Source organism: Plutella xylostella, chromosome 28 (assembly GCF_932276165.1).
Source record: "Plutella xylostella chromosome 28, ilPluXylo3.1, whole genome shotgun sequence".
Lineage (NCBI taxonomy): Eukaryota > Metazoa > Arthropoda > Insecta > Lepidoptera > Plutellidae > Plutella > Plutella xylostella.
In genome coordinates, this window is record NC_064008.1 from 559,901 (window position 1) to 579,377 (window position 19,477).

Sequence of the window (19,477 nt, forward strand, 5' to 3'; positions counted from 1 at the left end):
GATAATTATTTTCTTATTTATATGGCCATATAAATAATATGGATTATTATTCGGACGACCGAATGGCGTAGTGGTTAGTGACCTGACTACTGAGCCGAAGGTCCCGCGTTCGATTCCCGGCTGGGGCAGATATTTGTTCTCGGGTCTTGGATGTGACCGTAAAATGGCAATAGGCTCGCCCCCTATTACATTGGGACTAACATAACACTTTGGCGAAAAGTGGGTGCAGCAATGCACCTCTGCCTACCCCGCAACGGAGTACATTAGTACAAGGCGTGAGTGTGTGTGTGTGTGTTGTTAGTTATATGGCCATTCAAAGATATAATGATAACAAACGTTTTTCTATCTAGCGTTTCGAAAACTTAATTAGGTAGGTATTTACTTAAACAATATACTATCTGCTAACATTTTACATAGGTAGATACATCTTACTATAACGATTACATAACTCTCAAGTATGTAACTACTGAATTTTAACATAAAACATAACAAATGCCCAACGTACCTATATAAACTATATAAGTATACATACCTACTAACGCTTAGGTACCTATAGATATGACTGTGTTTACAATATTAACTTAAAACAAAAATAACTACTTGTTAACATACTATGAATAATAATTCGGTATTAATTTACCTTGTAATTTACCTATTAGATAGCACCTACTACATTTCCTACCTATCATATATCCCTGTAAACGTTGGCGAAAAAATTGAGCTTTTCCATTAACTGACAGTTATAACTAATTTGCCTTTGTTCGTTATTCGATCTATGTACAAATATACAATAAACAACAGATAAAACAACCTGAAAATTTCTTGCGACCACCGCGCGACAATCCCCGACCTCCCGCCTTCCACTGCTGGTTCACCAGTAAACGTTCCAACGACTCGCCTCCCACAGCTTCATTGGAAAGCGAACACCAGAATGAGTAGCGGGACGGAGATCGCACAGACGAGGTATATCGAGGTGCGGGGTTCACATTCGGAGATCACCACGAATTGCTCGTTCCATAGAGAATCGTTGTTGCGAAGTGGCAGCTCTAGGACCACCTGGGGAGGATGGGAATTTAGGTTTTAGTGTGCTGGCAATAACATTGGGAGTAAAATTGCAAAGTAAGGACTAGCGTTACGCTAGTCTGGTTCGTCGGAGCACAGAACTTTCGTCGCTTTATCGAGCTAGTTACAACACCACATTTAATTTTACATGGTACCTAACTAGCTTCTATTTAGCGTGTCGGTGGCAAACACGGCGGTGAAAGAATTGGCCAATCAGAATAGCGTTTGTCGCTGACAGTCCAGAGTGCACAAATCGTGGAGGCTCTTTGCACCACTATGACCAGCCCAAATCATCAGGACCACATACCTTCTGAGAGCTAAACATATCCAGCTTCAGATCAAAACGCTCGGTAGACTTCCAACACTCCCCCAGCGCAATTCGGGCCACTTACTTAATATAGGTTACACGTGAAAGTACCAGGAGCACATACCATCTGAGAGCTAAACATATCCAGCTTCAAATCACAACGATCGGTAGAGTTCCGACACTCTCTCAGCGCAGTTCGGGCCACTTGTAATAATAATATGTCATACATAACTAGCCCAAAGTACCAGGACCACATACCTTCTGAGAGCGAAACATATCGAGTCAGTAGTGTTGCGGCTTGCCTTCGAGCCTGTTGTGGGACTTATGGATGACTTATTTTAGGTTATTACTACCTGAAATTACCAGGACCACATACCTTCTGAGAGCTAAACATATCCAGCTTCAAGTCACAACGCTCGGTAGAGTTCCGGCACTCTCTGAGCGCAGTCCGGGCCACGTCGTACCTCGTCTTCTGCAGGTCGAAACGGACGTTTATGAAGTTCGTCTGCACTTCGTTCTCGGAGTTGAACACGAAGAAGTAGTAGCCGTTTGCTGGTACCCTGGTAGGAATGGTGTTGGTTGAGGTAGTTTCTGAGCAATATTTATGTTTGATTGAGGATAGATATATCATCATCAGCCAATGAGTGCCACAACCACAACATTTTGTGTTGGCCATCGTCAATCAGTCACTACCGGCTACCTATCTATATCCTCTTAGTCTATTAGTGCCGGGAAGCTTCGGTTTTTGAAGACTACTTGACTAAAAAGAGACCAGTCAAGTTTGTCTTGGGAGGTGTGTAATCTTTGGGTTGGTTTGTTTGTGATCCTGAACCTAATTGAAAAAAATGAAATGGATGGAGCTATTAGAATTGTGTACGGAATAAGCTTGAAACAGCTTACTAACCAGGCTACACTGACTTATGTAGATATAACATACGTCACCAATTAGACCCCTTCCACTCATGCACCCATCACTGCCTGATTTCCACTTAAGGGTGAGGCCAGACGAGCGTAATTTTGTGAGTTCTCAGTCGCGTATTCCGGCAGAAATATGTGCGTGGGAACGAGGGGGGCGGGGAAATGACTCGGAATGACGGAATACGCGACTCACAACTCACAAAATTACGCTGGTCTGGCCTCACCCTAAATGTATGCTTGACAGCTCACCTATAAGTGATAGCGTTCCGCTGCGCGGCCGCCAGCCGCTCGGCCTCGCTGGCGCCGGCCGCGCAGCGCGTGTGAGGCGTCAGCGGCAGGTTGAGGATGAGACCGTCGCACTCCAGCAGAGCTTCTTCACTGGAAAGGAATGGACCATGAGATTGAGGTTAGGTATTGTTTGTATGGGAAATGTCTGTATCTTTGGGAAATAATTACATAACTTATCATCAGCTAGAGCCAGCCTTCATAGTTGACAACGTAATAAACCGGGGGGTAGGGACTGATACTCCCACGAATAACTAGAATAGAAGAGTACAATCTGGCGTCAGCGGCAGGTTGAGCATGAGACCGTCGCACTCCAGCAGGGCTTCCTCACTGGAAGGTTATTTATTTATTTGATTAATTATTGCACAAATTTAAACAAAGGGTGGACTTAGAGCGATGGTAGCTCTGTCGGGTAACGCCAGAGACGCGGGTTCGAATCCCGGCACTGACATGTAACAATGAGATTTTTGGAATTAAAATACAATGTTTAATATCGCTCTTACAGTGAAGGAAAGCATCGTGAGGAAATCTGCACATCTAGATTCAGTAGGTACATCTAGATATGTGAACCCACCAACCCGCAGTGGACCAGCATGGTGGGAAATGGTCCAAGCTTAGAAAGGCAGTTTACACCTTGGGGATATGCACAAAGGTTCCATTCAAGAGAGCCAGGTGCAGGTAGGTACTAACTAAACTATTTACACCCCCAAAGAGAATAGAATAGGAGAAGAACAAATGGTCTACCTGCTAGAGAAAGAAGACCAGAACTCGGAGTTGCTCATGTCGAGCGGCGAGGTCTCGTTGACCACCGTGTGGTGCTCCGCGAACCCGTCCGGCTCCAGACCCTGGAACCACACATTCTGGAGTTTAGTTATTGCTTTTTATAATATGTGGGGACTGACCCGACCGGGAATTGAACCCGGGACCTTCGTCATAGCATTCAGGTCACTACACCATTCGGTCGTCTAATTTGTAATGATGTAGATGGTTCTTAATTAATCTACATTGCAAGCTCACCTCTTCCCCCGCATAATCCCTGGCCTCATCATCCTCATTCAGCGTCTGCTCGAGCGTGGGCGCTCCCAGCACTAGCTCCCGACGGCTGCGGCCCTCACCCGCTACTGAGGGGGTCTCTGTGGAATACCAGGAGTTATAGATATAAGAACACGACAATAATGACCTTCATAAAGCGCCTATCTCATCTATTGCAATACTCAGGCTTGCTTCAGTTTACCAGGCTGGCTGAGCTGAAATTAAGAGGATATGTACAAAGGTTCCACTAGCAACGTACAGTGAAATTTTAAAAGTGTTTATCATTGTTTGACCATGTGTGCAACTGCAACATCCTGAACAACCATCTCCTGAAAAGCTATTCAGGTAGCTTAAACCTTAAAAAAATGCTTACTTTTAGCCTTATCCTTAGCCTTGCTCCTCTCCTCATCAATGGCCTCCACCAGCACTCTCCTGAGTCTGTCCAGCTCCTCACTGCTTCCCACCACTTTGTCCATTATTGCGCTGCCTTCTATGGAGTTTGTGGCCTGGAAATGTGCATAAAGATAGGTATTAATATGTGGTCGATTTCAGTGAGTACCATAATGAAAGTTGCTTAGTAGATAAGTACATAGATTTGGCAACGCGATCTTCATGCATAAAATAGAGGAACTATAATTATTCAGTTTGTTGTCCTTTGAGGCTTGGACAGAATGCTGTTCATAATTTTTCGCAAGAATGCAAGGTGCTTGACAGGAGCCTTCTAGAGTGCCGTATCAACTGTTCCTCATATGCTCGACACCCTCGGCAGACACCAACTGACGCTAATCTAACCTTCTGATAATTTCCCCGAGGAGATAAACGCTAGTCAGTAGTGTAAGACAGATAGAGCCCCTTATCCGAACGGAGAGCAGTTTGTAAAAATTTACTATCATCAGAAAATTTAATATTTATACAATGAATAAAAACATTTCACTTTGACTTTGACTAGTCTAACCTAGAAAAAGCATATGCAGCATATGAAAGTGTGGGTACCTCCTCCTTAATGCCCATACTTTTCTGCAGCCTCCTGAGCACGCGCTGCCCCCGGCTCCCGAGCGACTGCAGCCTCTTGAGGACATCCTCGAAGATTTCCTTGGAGTCTGGGTCGGGCTCTTTCTGGAATGTTCGTTGGGGCAAGGTTATTTAAGTGTAAAGTGACTTTGAATCTACTTACCTGTCTAGCTATCTCCTACCTTACAGTGTAAAGTGGTCAAGGAGCGCTTATAAAGGGTAGGCTGAGTGATAGAGTTGTACTGGTAACATTTGTGGAATATTGCTTAGAAGTAGGGGTTGGTTTACTTCGTCCAATAGAACACATTGTAGTATTGAAGAACTTGAGATAGTAGTATTTATGGTGCTTTAGATAAGAAAATAGATGTTGAAATGCTAAAATAGAATCTGGATGCACCAGACTACATAGTCTCCTAATACGATCAGATACAGATAATAGCAAGTAAGTAGCTATATGTACCTACACGTGCCAAAACCGACAAGATACAGCCTTATCAGACATAATATCAAAATCGTATATACATTTGTTATCTTAAATATAATAATAATGCATATTAAACCAAGATTACGCAATGGTTCTGCAAATCCTACAAAAGTAGATTGTGAAAATTTTCCGTCATTTACTTTTTATAGTACCTACTTTAAAGAAAGTAGCACTACAGAAAAGAATAAAAGGTTTAAGAGGACGGTATTAATTTCATCCTTTAAAATAATGGTAGTGGTAGGTATGGAAATCGTTGAATAATTTGCATTTTGCAGTTTAGGAAAATATTTTAGATACTTACTTCGTCTTGTAATGTTTTGGTCTCGGCTTCTTTTTCTAGTCGCTGCAGATCTTCTTGTGCATCGATTGATTCTACATCAGTTTGGTTTATTTTATTTCTATTATGAGTAGCTTTTAACACAGTATCTTTATTTCTTTTTTCAATTCTTTCAGTGGTTGTACGTCTTATTGTTTCTTCTTTTGTTTCGTTTAAATTTTGAGAGTTGGCAGTTTCTTTATCACTGATTGGCTGCACGGTTTCTTGATTGATAGTCGTTAGGTTTTCATGACTTCTTGGTATTCCTGTAGTTCTATCTTTGTCAGTATAAATAGGTTCTCTGCTTTCTACTATTGTCTTCACATTGCCTACATTTTCATAGCTTTTGTTGTGTTTGTCAAGATCTGTAATAAAATATTAATGTTAGGTAAGTATATATATTTCTATCTGTTTAGCGAAGCCTTGAAAGTTTATTGACACTAGGCATTATTAACTCTAGACGTAATGTTATTGAAGTTGTAAAGTTGTGTTTATAGATACGAACTTATCTGGTACGTATTATAACGTATATTATTCATAATATTTTCCATGAAAAAGTACAAACATCAAATATTTTCAAACCTTAAGTGTGTCTAAAGGTGCAAGTTGAATCTCCGAAGAGATATTTATCTAGTTAGGGGCCTTTTTCGATTATTGGATAATAATTGCGGCCATTAGGTATTGAAATTCGCGATGAAAAATATTGGAAACCCTAGCTTTCCTCTAGGTGCTCTAGGTCTAATATGTTCTCCTACATCACCTTTGAACGTGAGCCACTGCTGCTCATCTCTATCCACGTTGGTGTCGCGGAACCGGTGCATGGCGGCCACGGCCACCAGGTGCGCCGGCAGACGGAACTCCGCCGTCGCCTTGTCCTTGATCGCTTGGCGGACTGCGTGGAGGTGGTCGAGGATTTCTCGGAGCTCCTGGGGAGGTGAGGGGTTGTGAGATTTCAAGATGGAAGTGTTTTGATGTACCCATGGGTAAAATGACATTGTGTCCATAATGTGCTGTGTGACATCTTACTGCAACATGTTATTTATTGCAATAAATATATTTGATTTGATTTGATTTATTTGATGTTCATTATGATGTTGTTAAAAGAGAAAGCGTGGCCGTTCCCAGACTGTAAGCATAAGCAGACCTGACGACGCACGGTAGTGGACGAAGCGAAGAAGATTGGGAAGTCTTGGAGTGAAATGAAACGCGAAGCTCAATACCGATCGCGATGCAGAGTAACTGTGAACGCCCTCTGCCCCACGTGACATAGGACATTAAGTCAAGTAAGTCATGGTGTTGCAAAATTGAGGAAGTGTCTCTCAAGGAATCATTCTAAATATCGTTTGCTTTACTCCCCTTTGTAAAAAAGTCATTTTACCAAATTAACCAGCAAGGTTATTACTCACCCACCACCTCCTTTATGTTTACATTTTTTTCGACATATTGAAGTGTAGTACCTATATAAGATAGATATTTTGTTATTTAACTGTGGCAAAAGTGCAGCAGCCTTACCCCCACCGAGTAGAAGTTAAAAATGTTCAAAGAAAATTGTGTGATTCGCCTGCAACTCTAGCAAGACATCTCTAAATGTACCCCTTTGGCTAATACATAATTATCAGTCCTGACCATAAATATGCTCTACCTTAGGATCGTGATCAGTGATATCATCAGAAGGCACGGGGTCTGATGACGTTACATTCTCCGCGTGGCTCGGGTCATGGAAGCTGACTCCAGCCTTGTGTCGCTTCATGTTGTCTGTGGGGAAAATAAACTAAAGTCAATACAATTTATGGACGAACAAACAAACATAGCCTTAAACTAAGATTGGGGTTGGTTGTTACTAAAACTAAAATTTAGTGCATAGCTGTGCATATTATAGTTGTATACACTTACACCATGTCGAAATAAAATCTCATGTTAACGATAACGACCAATTACTTTTATTTGTAATATTTGTACAGTAAAGAGTTAAATAAATAAATAACGACCAATTAAAGTTTCTGAATTTATGTATACTTTGACAAGGTACTGATGTGTAACCGTGTCTATAGCAATGACCTTACAATTTTTTTTATTTTTTTTTATGTAGCCTGTATCGTGTCCCACTGCTGGGCAAAGGCCTCCTTATAAAATGACCACCGTTCCCGATCCTGTGCTTCTATCGGCCATTGAGGCAAAAAACTGTCGAGGTCGTCCCGCCATCTCCGTCTAGGTCTTCCGTTCTTCCTTACAATGTACATGCTAAAATATTCTTCGTGGTCTTTATCAAAATATTATTATTCTCTCGTTCATTATTGATCATAATTGAATACTAAGTTTTCCTGTTAATGCAATAAATAGATAACAACTTTACAAAGTACGACAGTACCTACTTGAGTTGAGGTAATAATAATGTAGACATTAAAACCTAGTGACACACTTTAAACCTGTAATCTAGTCTGCAAATATCTGTTTGTAAATATCTGTACTTATAAATTAATCTTCCATTGCTAGCCATTGCTGTAATGCTATGTACTTATGATGTGAAATAAATAAATAGACATAGTAACGGCTCTCTAAAGGAGCGCTAAAATACCTTCTCTGTTCTGGTCCTTCCTTATACAGCCACTACCAGTGGAGTGAATTAGTATATTTTTTTAGCAACACTAGTGCTTAAATGGAGGAAATTCACCATATACACATCCGATGCCATCTTTCGCTTTTATCTCGGGTGGAATTGTATTGTTACTCACCAGGTTGGTTAGCCCGTCCATCCAGCTTCTTCAACTGCGCCAGTTTCGTCACCAGATCGTCTTTTGTCAGCAGTCCGAGCTCCTCTGCCTTGATCAGCTCATCTACTTCTTCTGAGGAGTCGTCTCCGATGTACGCGCACTCTTGCAGGTGCTTGTAGCCTCGGATCATGATGAGGGAAGCGCCGGGCCAGCTGTGGGAGAAGGGTGAAGTGGGTGAGGGACTTGGAGTGTAGTCGTCAATATTTATGCAGAAAGGGCCGTTTATTCATAAATATTATACTGTGAGGCGAGACAGTTAACAGTCTTATTACTTCTTATTTTGACTAAACATTTGGTTGTGATTCGTTTCTCGTTTCATTTTAGATACCTAGGTTTATTTTGCAATTTTACCTATCTTGTAAAATTCGTACAAATTATATACAATTATCCTTATGCCTACTCCAGTTTACAACAAAGAACCTATTTGGAACTGAAAACCTCTCGGGAGAGACCGAGAATAGAATGTTCAGCAGACCAGTCTTATGACTGATAGTCGAACCTTAATATGGAAGGATATAATATGATAGCAGAATTTAATGCGAGCTTACCTGACACAAGCGGACACAGTAACCGTAGACCCGTGCAGCAAGTAAAACCCCCAGTACTCCTTCATATCCGCCTGCAGCTCCATGTGTCGCGTCATGGAGACATTCACCAGAGCTGACGACAGCTCCGGAGATGAGGGGACCACGAAGGCGTTGAAGGTAGTGTTGGATTTTACTACTTGACGCTGTGGAAAGAAGGTTTGGATTAGGATGCGTCGGATTTAAATGTGGGCCGAAAAACAAAGGAACGAGAGCTGTCGTGCAATCGGCAGTTTGATAGGCGTTGAAGGTTGTGTTGGATTTTACTACTTGACGCTGTGGAGATGAGGTTTGTTTTAGGATGCGTCGGTTTTGGTGGTTGGGGCAGGTTATGAGAAATGCGTTGAAGGTTGAAGGTCTTTTTAGATTTTACCAATTGACGCTGTGGAGAAAGGGCTTGGGTTAGGATGCGTCGGATTTATATGTGGCTCGAAAAACAAAGTAACGAGAGCTGGCAGGCAATCGGCAGTTTAATACAACGAGAAAGAGCGTTGGCCCGTGCAGCAGCGCTCCGAAACTTTGTTTTTCGTTTTAGAAAGTGACAGGTTGCGGTGATGTTTCGAGTTTTGGTGTTAGGGTCAATTTATACTGCGGCAGAGTCGAAGCGCAGCGAAGCGTCAAATTCTTCACAACTAAAGCAAAGCCGCACGAATGGTTGGTTGCGTTGGTCGCTTGTAGACGCGCGAATCGCGAAGAATGCGCGTGACTTTTTAAAATCTCAGTAGCAATGTGTGCGTTATGCTGTGGAGTTAATGTTGTATTTGTAATGTTCAGTATTGAATAGACGCTTCGATGCGCTTCGACTCTGTACTAGTATAAATTGACCCTTAGTATTTAATTTTGTTGCTTGTCTGTGTTGACAGGGATGGAATTAGATTGGGTTGGTGTTCATGAGTGGGTATGGGAAGTTAATTTATTTCGAGTGCTATTAGATAATTTTTTGGTGTTGTGTAGGGATGTTAGAGGACTAATAGGTAGAATAGAGAGCAATGTATTCGTTGGTATCTACACTGTTTTATTATTGTTTGATATTTGGCTAGAAAATGTCGACTAAATGTCTGTGTTCTTATCATGTCTATAAAAATATGTAGTTATCCTTATCAGTACTTTACGAACTATTTAAAAAGTAAAACAACATTAAGTTAGCATATATTTAGATTATTTAGTTATTTAATATCATTAAACATGTATCACCGAATTATCGCATTGTAAATGAGCACATACATACATACATAAGTAGACGTAGTATATTTTTCCTCAAGATATATAATTATTGACCTAATCGAATAGATACGATAGGTAAATACGTACGTAATATTCAAGGGTGCAATTTTATCAGTGAGTTTGTTAGCGTGAAAATAATTACTGCTTTTTGCTTGAGAAAATATTTAAATACTTATTTAGTTAAGAGCAGCTTTTTCTACGATTTCATTATTCTTATGAATATGTCGGGACTGTTAATGATAAAATTCCAGCCTGTATATTACATATCTACTGTAAGTACGTTGTACGTAACTTATACGTAGGTAAAATGTATTTCGATAGTACTATCACTATCATCATCATTTAGATATCGAGTGCCTAATTCTAATACCTACACGTGTTGCTAGGTACATAAAAAACCTAATATCTAACTTCACCATCACAAGTACCTAATATTATTTTATTATTTATTATGTAATATGCAGCCTTTTACCATACGAGTATATACGCACTATTTTGTTAATATTCAATCAGTGTTTCTTGTACGTTTTAAGGATTGGCTATAGACATAGAATAGGAGTAGCTTAATTGGAAATTATCTACAAAGTATTTGTCTATTAAATCTCATCCAATCCATCATCAACCTTAATTAATTATATTAATCTAGAGCCAGCTAGTAAACAGTTCGTGTATCTATTTTCTATCTTGTCTATTGTATACCTAACTAACTAGTTTAACTAAGTCAAGGTTATGCATGTGTTTTAATCTCGATATTTTAATCTTAAAGGTCAAGAATTATATTATTACAAACGTGTGACATCAAATAGATAATTAATAACAAAAGTGTATTGAGTATAACAATACTTAAGTAAATTTGTGTTTCTTATTGGACGCTCGGCCCCACAAAAGTGATCCCCAAATTCACGCGTCCAATGACCGTCTTATAGAAGAAGTACTTATAGTATTTTTTTTAACTAACGAGTACCTACTTAACTAATTAATAACTTAGTTATTACTGCGTTATTGATAATGCTGGGAATGCGCAAGAGACATACTCAGTGTCAGTACTCGCTTGTAAAAAACATACTATCCGGCATTGAATAAAATTAGTAGCGTATAGAACCGACACCCCGAACTTGACGTTTGCGCTATGATTGCACTGGAATTGAGCTGGACTCTATGACTAGGTCGGCACTCCCGCGCGCCCCGCACTGGCTCATGTGGAACACAGATTTTGATCGCGGTGTCGGTTCTATACGCTAGTACTATTAGTTCAAAGCTATCGGGGTAGTGCCCAACGCATACACGTACCTGGCACCAGGTGGTGGACACCTTGCCGTCGATGAGGCGCATGTCCGTCATGCCCATCGGGTACATCTGGCTCGAGAACACGCGGTATCTGTAATACAATGTCTTGTGTTAGTTCTGGAGAAACTCCTTTTTGAAGCTGGTTAAAAACTGCATGGATAGTTACTTTAGGAAACTTATTTACAAACCCAGCTAAAACACTAGCAACCAATCAATGGTTGGCTGGAAGAAAAGTAATTATTTGGGCAATCATTCACTGGCGGGAACTCATGGATTCTTCGGCATCTGGCGCTACAACACCTTCTCGTTGGCCTGAAGGTTTGTTGTCTGATGACGATAAATATTCGTATAGTACCTAACTGAAATGAAGCATGATCTACCAAATGCACCCATGCACCGGGAGGGTCACTCTATATTGACAAAAAACTAACAAACGAGAACTGTCGTGCAATCGGCACGTTTAATATATCGAAGGAGGCGAGGCTCGCGCAGCAGCGCTCCTAAACTTTACCCGACTGCCGAAGGAGGAGGGTAATGTTTTTCGATTGTATGTTTGTATGTATGTATGTATGTATGTATGTATGTATGTAGGTATGTATGTATGTATGTCTGTTTCTTTGTTCCCTCCTGTAGCCTAAACGACTTGATAGATTTTCATGTATGAGGTATCGTTAGAAGCGTATTGATTGCGCGATGGTTATAGGCCTTCGATACTTTCCATTAACATTGGGGCTTGTTTTCATATTTTTAGCGTGCAGTCGGGTTTTTTGTTTGTTTATAATTCGTTATATAGAGGGACCCCCAATACCTAGGGCTGATAGTATGATCACTATCAGCAACAAGTTGACATTGCTAGATATTATCTACCTACACAGATTTAGCTAAGTTTAGGTACACACATTTATCAAGTGTGTTCAAATGTATAAGAATAATCAGATGCAATATAACGATAAACTGTTTCTAAATGAAGATAAAATTTTCAATGACTACAGAAGACGAAGAATTTTGTTAAATCTTACCCATTTACTGTGCAAAGTGCAACGGAAGAACGGATTTACATAGTTACATAACATAAACCTGGTAACAAACAACGCCAGACGCCTGATACTAGAAGCGACAGTCATCATCAATCTACATCGTTCATATTTTTGATACGAGTAGTTTCACCCATAAAAAACCACAGCTCTTTAGGGGTGCAAGAAATACGTATCAGCTGTATCTTGTCTGGCGCATTATAAGTAGTCAGCGATTGATACTTTATCTGGCTAATCATTTCACCACGGTGCCGGTGACGTATTCTAATCCAGCTCCAATCTTATCACCGACACTGAAGAAGAAACCAGAAACCGTCAGCATTTCTCATGCAATGCTTCACATCACATCTTAAGATCGCATCCCACGGCCTGATTTCTCACAGGTCAGACCGCGCCAGGACAGACTGACAGGCCAACCGATGTGGCCTGCGGTGGCCCGATCACAACATCAAAGGGCGCTAGCATCTGCAGGCGTGATGCGATCCGCTTTGGCCTGTATATGTCACAGGCCGTGGGATGCCATATTAAGATGTGATGTGAATGATTGCACGAGAAATGTTGACGGTTTTTGGCGTCTTCTTTGGTGGTGGTCATAAAATTGGAGCTGAATTAAAATACGTCACCGAAGCGAAAGGATTAGCGTCTCATCAAACTCACCTCATATACAGCGGCACCAGAAGGAAGATCGTAGGAAGCAGTATGAGGAACACCATCAGTCGGAAGACCCTGAGGGGAGCCTTGTAGCAGGTCCTGGAGCCGACGCAGCTCCGGTGTCTGAGGGGGGGCAGGCGGAGGGGAGATGCCGCTGTAATGTAAAGTATAATAAGTACGGACAGCTGAAAAGTAGCGATACACTTCTGTACCTTGTCAAACTGACGAACGAATGGATAGGCGGAAAATATATAATAACTGCGATGTCACAAACATTTGGGTCAGTATATTAAAAGTATTTTTGGATGCTTACCTTCTAAAGGTTCCAATTCAGGAGAGTGTTGATGTTGAATTTCATCCATTTTAATATCACTATTGCACTTCTTTTAAATGTCTTTTTACTCACTATGTGTTAGTATACTTAGGCAGAATTTGTGCAGTAAAATATTTACAGTGTCTTAAATTTATGAAAATCTATTCACACGTTTGTTTATAAATATTTAACTGGTTGGCTGGAGGATAAATGGAGGTAAAACTAAATGAGTAGGTACATTTAAATTTGAATCAAGATATTTTTGGTTCTTTACGATGCATAGAATGTGGAAAAACTTGTTATGTTAGCTAAATAATAATAATGTACTTAGGTAAATGTTGATAAAAGATCAATGCTCAACATGATGTTTTTACCTAACTAGACATAGAATGCAACAAGATAATAGTAGTAAAGAACACCACACATTTTGGAAATACAAGTTATAATACTTTAAACTTTAACCCGAAAATTTATATGCGATTCTTTAGGATTAAGGTATATTATTTTCTCAGTTATTTTGCAACACCCTGATTTTACTATGTATGCAAAATGTTATATAATAGTAGAGTAAGTAATAAGCTGTCTTCCAAAAATAGTGTTATGACTTGATAATGGCATAGGTTCCCTGTATGTTGAGCAAAGATCCTTCATTATGTTGAGCAAGATTCCTTTAACAACATTAATACGAACATTCACAAAGACAGCAACTGAACAGCATCCACCTCCCCAGTCGCCGAAATGAATCGAACTTCGGGCTCTAACCAGATCTCAAACTTCTCTCCTACTTTCTTTCGAATGTATTTCGCCAATTCAACAACATCTTTACCACTCGCATTCCCCAAATTAACTAACACCATTGCATGGTTTTTGTGAACACCTGCATCCCTCACTCTATATCCTTTCAATTCTAAACGATCTATCAACCACGCCGCTGAAAGCTTGGTACCCTTAATGTCTTTGTAATACGGCATATTTTCATATTCTTCTTTCAGTTTATTGGCAATTGTTTCACTGACAACAGGATTTTTGAAGAAACTACCAGCGTTGCCAATAATTTCTGGATCTGGTAATTTTGTTCTGCGTATTGCGCAAACTAAATCGAATATTTCTCTAGGCGTTACTGTTTCAGGATTGAGTTTAGATAGACCAGCGTAATTGAGTTTTGGTTTCCATTCTTTCTTCAATATCAAACCAACTGATACAATTGCGTAGCCTCTTTTAAAGTTGTGTTTGAAAATGCTTTCTCTGTATCCAAACTTACATTCAGATTCATTCATACGATGCACAGTTCCATCATTAAGATTCACCAAATCAGCGTATTCAAAAAAATCCTTTAACTCAACACCGTAAGCACCAATGTTCTGTATAGGAGCAGAACCCACAACACCAGGAATCAAAGCTAGATTTTCTAATCCTGGCATGTCATGGTCTAGGGTGTATTTAACTAGTTTGTGCCAGTTTTCTCCACCATTAACATGCACGTGATATGCGTCTAGTGTTTCAGTAACTTCAATGCCTTTGAGCCTGTTAATAAGAACTGTTCCATTGAAGTCTTCTGTGAGTAGTATGTTGCTTCCTTCCCCAATAATTAAACATGGCTCATTAAGTGTTTGAGCTTCTTGCCAGTTCTCTATCATCTGTAGAATTGTACTGCAGATTACAAGTTTCTTGCATTGCACTGAGATGCCGAAAGTGTTGTAGTTTTTGAGAGACATTTTAGTATAATCTTATTGGTGATAATTTATAGCTGTGAAATAATTTCAATTATGTTTGTTACAACTAAACCCGGAGCAAAATATTTTATTTAAGACATATATAATTTATCACTTTTCTCTAGTTTCCGTGCTGTTGCTTAAAAAAAGGCCAAACACACACATATTTAATGTTTTGTCAGGAAAATGAGACAGATAACTGCTTCTAACGCAAGATAATATACTATACTGAATTTAAACTATTATATCAGGGAAATGGTATTCGCTAAATACCTACCTATGTAAATCTTCTATTGTAATGTTAGCATTTATAATTTGCGATTTACATTGTAACAATGTTGTGTGTGAGATGTGTTGTAAACTAGCTTAGTACTTAGTGCATTACGAGTGTTAGAATTGGGTATAAATCTGTTCTTCAGAGGTAAATCCCCTTTTTAAGCATTTATTTTTTCCTTCGATCGATGTGATAGATTCTTGTGATCTTATACTTGTTTGCCTCTCAGGTATTGAAATATACTTGTTAATGATATTATTAAGCTGGTTAATCGTACATAATACTTTACACTATTATTAGTCACTATTATAAAATCATTAATCTAGGTATTATAAATTGACAATAACAAAGCCCTACTGTGTAATTTATGAACTGTCCTCAAAGGTCTTATCATTAGTGACTCCTTTAGCAAATTATCTCATTAATTATCGTCAATGGACATAGTCCTTTATTGTAAAGAGATAAGTTTTCGAAGAACCTATGGCTCATTTGGAATTAATGAAGTAAGTTAATAGTAGAGATAAAAGTTTATGATATACTTTCTTTGCTTTTCTCATGAGCTTGATTTTTGTAAAGCTCCTAAAGCTTTCCCATGGGTTTTATAAATAAAAAAGTATTAAGATCAATAACTATCATCATCATCATCAGCCAATAATCATTCACTGCTGGACATAGGCCTCTCCCAAGGAGCACCACAACACTCGGTCCTCGGCCTTCCTCATCCAGCCACACCAATATTATGTTTTTCTGTTATCGCCGTGGAAATTCTGGGATAAAACGTAACCTAAGTATAACATAACACTAGGTATATAATTTATATGTATATTTTTAAATAGGTTTGAAATAGTCGTCATAAAATTTTGATAGTATTTCCTGCCTCAGGGATTTAATTTTAAGCACAAAAGTCTCACGTATCCACCACATACTTGTACTTGTCTTGTAAAACTGACATAATAATATCATTAACGTATAAATGAACCAAAAATAAAAAGATTACTAAGCAAAACCCTGGATTCTTACTGAACAATTCTTGCCAAAAGTACCAGGCAACCAGGAGTATACAGGAGGTGCCACAGTTCACTAACACGTGTTAACTTCCTCACTCACACGTCCAAACTACTCTTATCAGACGAAACAGAGACTGCCTGACTAGCTTTATCTGCGTTTAAATAACTCATTATTGTTTACTAATTATGTTTGCCTAGTAGCTATCTGTCTGACTGTTGGGCTAAGTGCATGGAGGTTACTAAGGGAAATAATATATTTGGGTATGAAATAATGACAGCCATTTTTAATGGTTACATTGAAAATACTTTTAAATCAGGGATAGAAGGCTCTATTCATAGTATGTATTATTGTGACATGGATTAGTAAAGACAGAGACAGATGAAATTTTTCAAAAAGTCTGTATGTAAGTACCTACTTCAGTATTTCTCAGTAATAATTTAAATAGTCACTTATATACTTATAACCTATAAGTAGGTATTGATAGTATTGAATGTGCTAGATCTAATCGTCTACACCACTCTCCCTATTTACCTCGACCGATAATACCTTGCATTTGTCAACAATATTACAAGATTACTGAAAGATATAGCACAAACTTGCAAGTATCTGTCTAGTATTGAAAATAGGAAGATAAGTAAGTAGAAAGGTAAGTATAGGATAAAACATTGCAAGCTAATAACATAGATTCATACACTCACGTCTCCCAGAGGGGTAGGCAGAGACTATGGACCTACACGTGCCACGATCCTGACATACTTCTTTTGCTTCCACAACATTCATACATTCATAAGCCTCTTCATACACGCTTGTCAGTTAATTAAAGTTAATAATAAAAATAGTGTATTTAGGGCTGATTTTTCAATAGTCAGATAAAGGTTATCTGGGGAATAATATGATGCTGTCGCGTCAAAATGTTTGTATATTTTATTAAAGTCAGCGACAGCTACTAGTACTAGTTATTATTCTGTGGCGAAAGTAACAATTTTATTCCTCAGATACTGTTTATCTGACTATTGAAAAATCAGCCCTTAGAATAGAAAAAATATTATTATCATAGCACAGCATTCTGTGTATCTAGACACTATACAACGTTATATCACCATTTCAGTATTAGTTACAATATTCTTGTACCTAATTAATTTGTTGTTTGCTTGTAGAGAGCGCTGAACTTTTAAATTTGGATGTAGGTGATTATGATAAAGATAGCATATTAACATGTGTATATATGTATATGTACATAATATAAGTTATGTAGACTATGAACCTCAGAAATACAATAGTTAGTAGTCTAGTCAAGGACGGTGGTAGTAAAGGCCCTTATTGAAATTCCCAGTCACAAAAAAAACATCTTTCGTAGTGCAGCGACAAAAAGCCTTCCAGCTCAGCAAATGTTACAAGCATGATTTTTTAAACGCACAATAAAATTGGCAGAATAGTGAACGGTGTGATGATGATGACTATGAAGATTCATTCCTCATAGAACAAGATAATGATAGATATACAAACGCCTACTGTTAGTGAAATGATGATTACTTTTTTACCTACAGAGAGAGATTCTGGCAACACTTTAATTCACTTTTCATTCTACTCTACATGCAGAACTCATGCAAAACAATGGGGATATATTTAGCTGAAGATTTATTGCTTTGTTCTATAAGTGCTGTGACTGACTCATATAGACCACTCCATTGTATAAAATTAAAAAAAGCAAATGTATGATACAAATTTAATCAATAAAGGTTTTAATTATGTACACTGTACAGTATTGTACGTATGTTGGTAAATAAATTTCAGTGTCTAAATACCTACCAACAATTTGTGTGTTTCTTGGAGTTGGTTGAGATAAGTTTTTAAACTTACACCTAGATTAAAAATATCTGGATTCAAATAATATTACAAAATTTGACTTTAAATGAGAGTCAAAAACCAGCTTAAGTGACCTCGAACATTATCCAAATTGAATACAAAACAAATTTTCGATTTGTATGGTATGTATGGCCTAACCAAATATTTTCTATAACCCTACCGATTTCCGTAACACTTTATTTCCTCCACGGGTCACACTGTCAACGACACTTTGATTCACCAGGTTTTTACACTGTTATCAGGTTATCACTTTTCGACGGCACGCGATCTTCAGTTCTATTTTCAAATATCAGAGTGTATTATTGCATGTGTGTGTTTTTACGATGTAAAATGTGTATTTAAAAATACGTTGAACACGAGTTTGCGGTGTGTGGAGTCGAGAACTACTGAGTTTGAATTTGTTATTTTGTTTATCTTTACGGAACACGTTTTGTACAAGTGTGAGGTAATTATTTATGCCATTATTATCTTGGGTGGAGCGTCGCCGGTATTGCTTATTCGTTGTCGCAGTTAGTATATAAAATTATATTAAGTATATTTAAATAAATTATAAGTGCTTTAGTAAGTAAGCATAATGTACTATCTTTAATTTAGAATTACAAATATTAGAATTACAGACAGTTAGTATAGGCTTACCAAAAAACAGAGAATCTACAACTTTTATAATAATGATATAAGTAGGTACCTAGACCTACTAGGTTTGCTTTCACACCATTCATTCATTACATTCAACGTAGGTAGACTAGGTATAGGTAGATATTAATGTCAATAACGAAACCAAATTCAAATAATATGGAATCCTAGTAAAATTAAGAAGTACAGAACTGAATTGGAAAATATTTCACATACTTTCATAGATTCTAGAATGTAGTAAGAAGTACTTACCTAATAAGTGTGGAAGAAGTTACTCCACCTCTTTCTCTACCCCGTAGAATATACTCAGTTAAGTATTAGGAATTTATTCCGAAACACAAAAATAATTATCGTTAACATAATGGTTAAATTAATTAACAAAACGTTTATTTATCAGTTTACACACTTTGTAGACCTTTTGACTTGTTAGCATATTAGATAACGTTCAGGATAGGAGTTGGGACTATCGTATTAAGTATTATTGTTTTGTTTAAATAAAATGCTAAAGTTTTTAAAATTGGATGAATTTTAATTTAACTATACTTTTACGAAGATGAAATAATATGTAGGTACCTACTTATCTAATTTTATTAGAATAAGGGACTTAGGTAAGTATACTACTTCTACTTAATGTTTTTACAAAAGGTTAAAAAAAACTGTCTTTTTCTATAAATTAAAATAAATACCTACGAATAAATTAAATAC

At 38.2% G+C, this 19,477-nt stretch overlaps 1 protein-coding gene across 8 annotated transcripts; it reads right to left on the reverse strand.

Moving 5' to 3' along the window:
- Window positions 1-197: 197 nt before the first annotated feature.
- LOC105389224 lies at window positions 198-18,640 on the reverse strand. 8 transcript variants are annotated; one of them, XM_048631252.1, is made up of 16 exons: window positions 18,300-18,633; window positions 13,280-13,478; window positions 12,973-13,120; window positions 11,285-11,372; window positions 8,735-8,916; window positions 8,148-8,338; window positions 7,058-7,170; window positions 6,176-6,341; window positions 5,401-5,780; window positions 4,598-4,720; window positions 3,978-4,110; window positions 3,590-3,705; window positions 3,317-3,417; window positions 2,537-2,665; window positions 1,746-1,929; window positions 198-1,056 (listed from the first exon to the last, which is right to left on the reverse strand). In XM_048631252.1, exons 2-16 carry the CDS (start codon window positions 13,326-13,328, stop codon window positions 910-912), a joined length of 2,250 nt encoding a protein of 749 aa, XP_048487209.1. In that variant the 5' UTR covers window positions 13,329-13,478; window positions 18,300-18,633; the 3' UTR covers window positions 198-909. The 8 variants fall into 8 exon arrangements, with proteins under 8 accessions (XP_048487209.1, XP_048487212.1, XP_048487210.1 ...); XM_048631255.1 differs by having other exon boundaries at window positions 13,280-13,501; XM_048631253.1 differs by having other exon boundaries at window positions 18,278-18,633.
- Window positions 18,641-19,477: the final 837 nt, after the last annotated feature.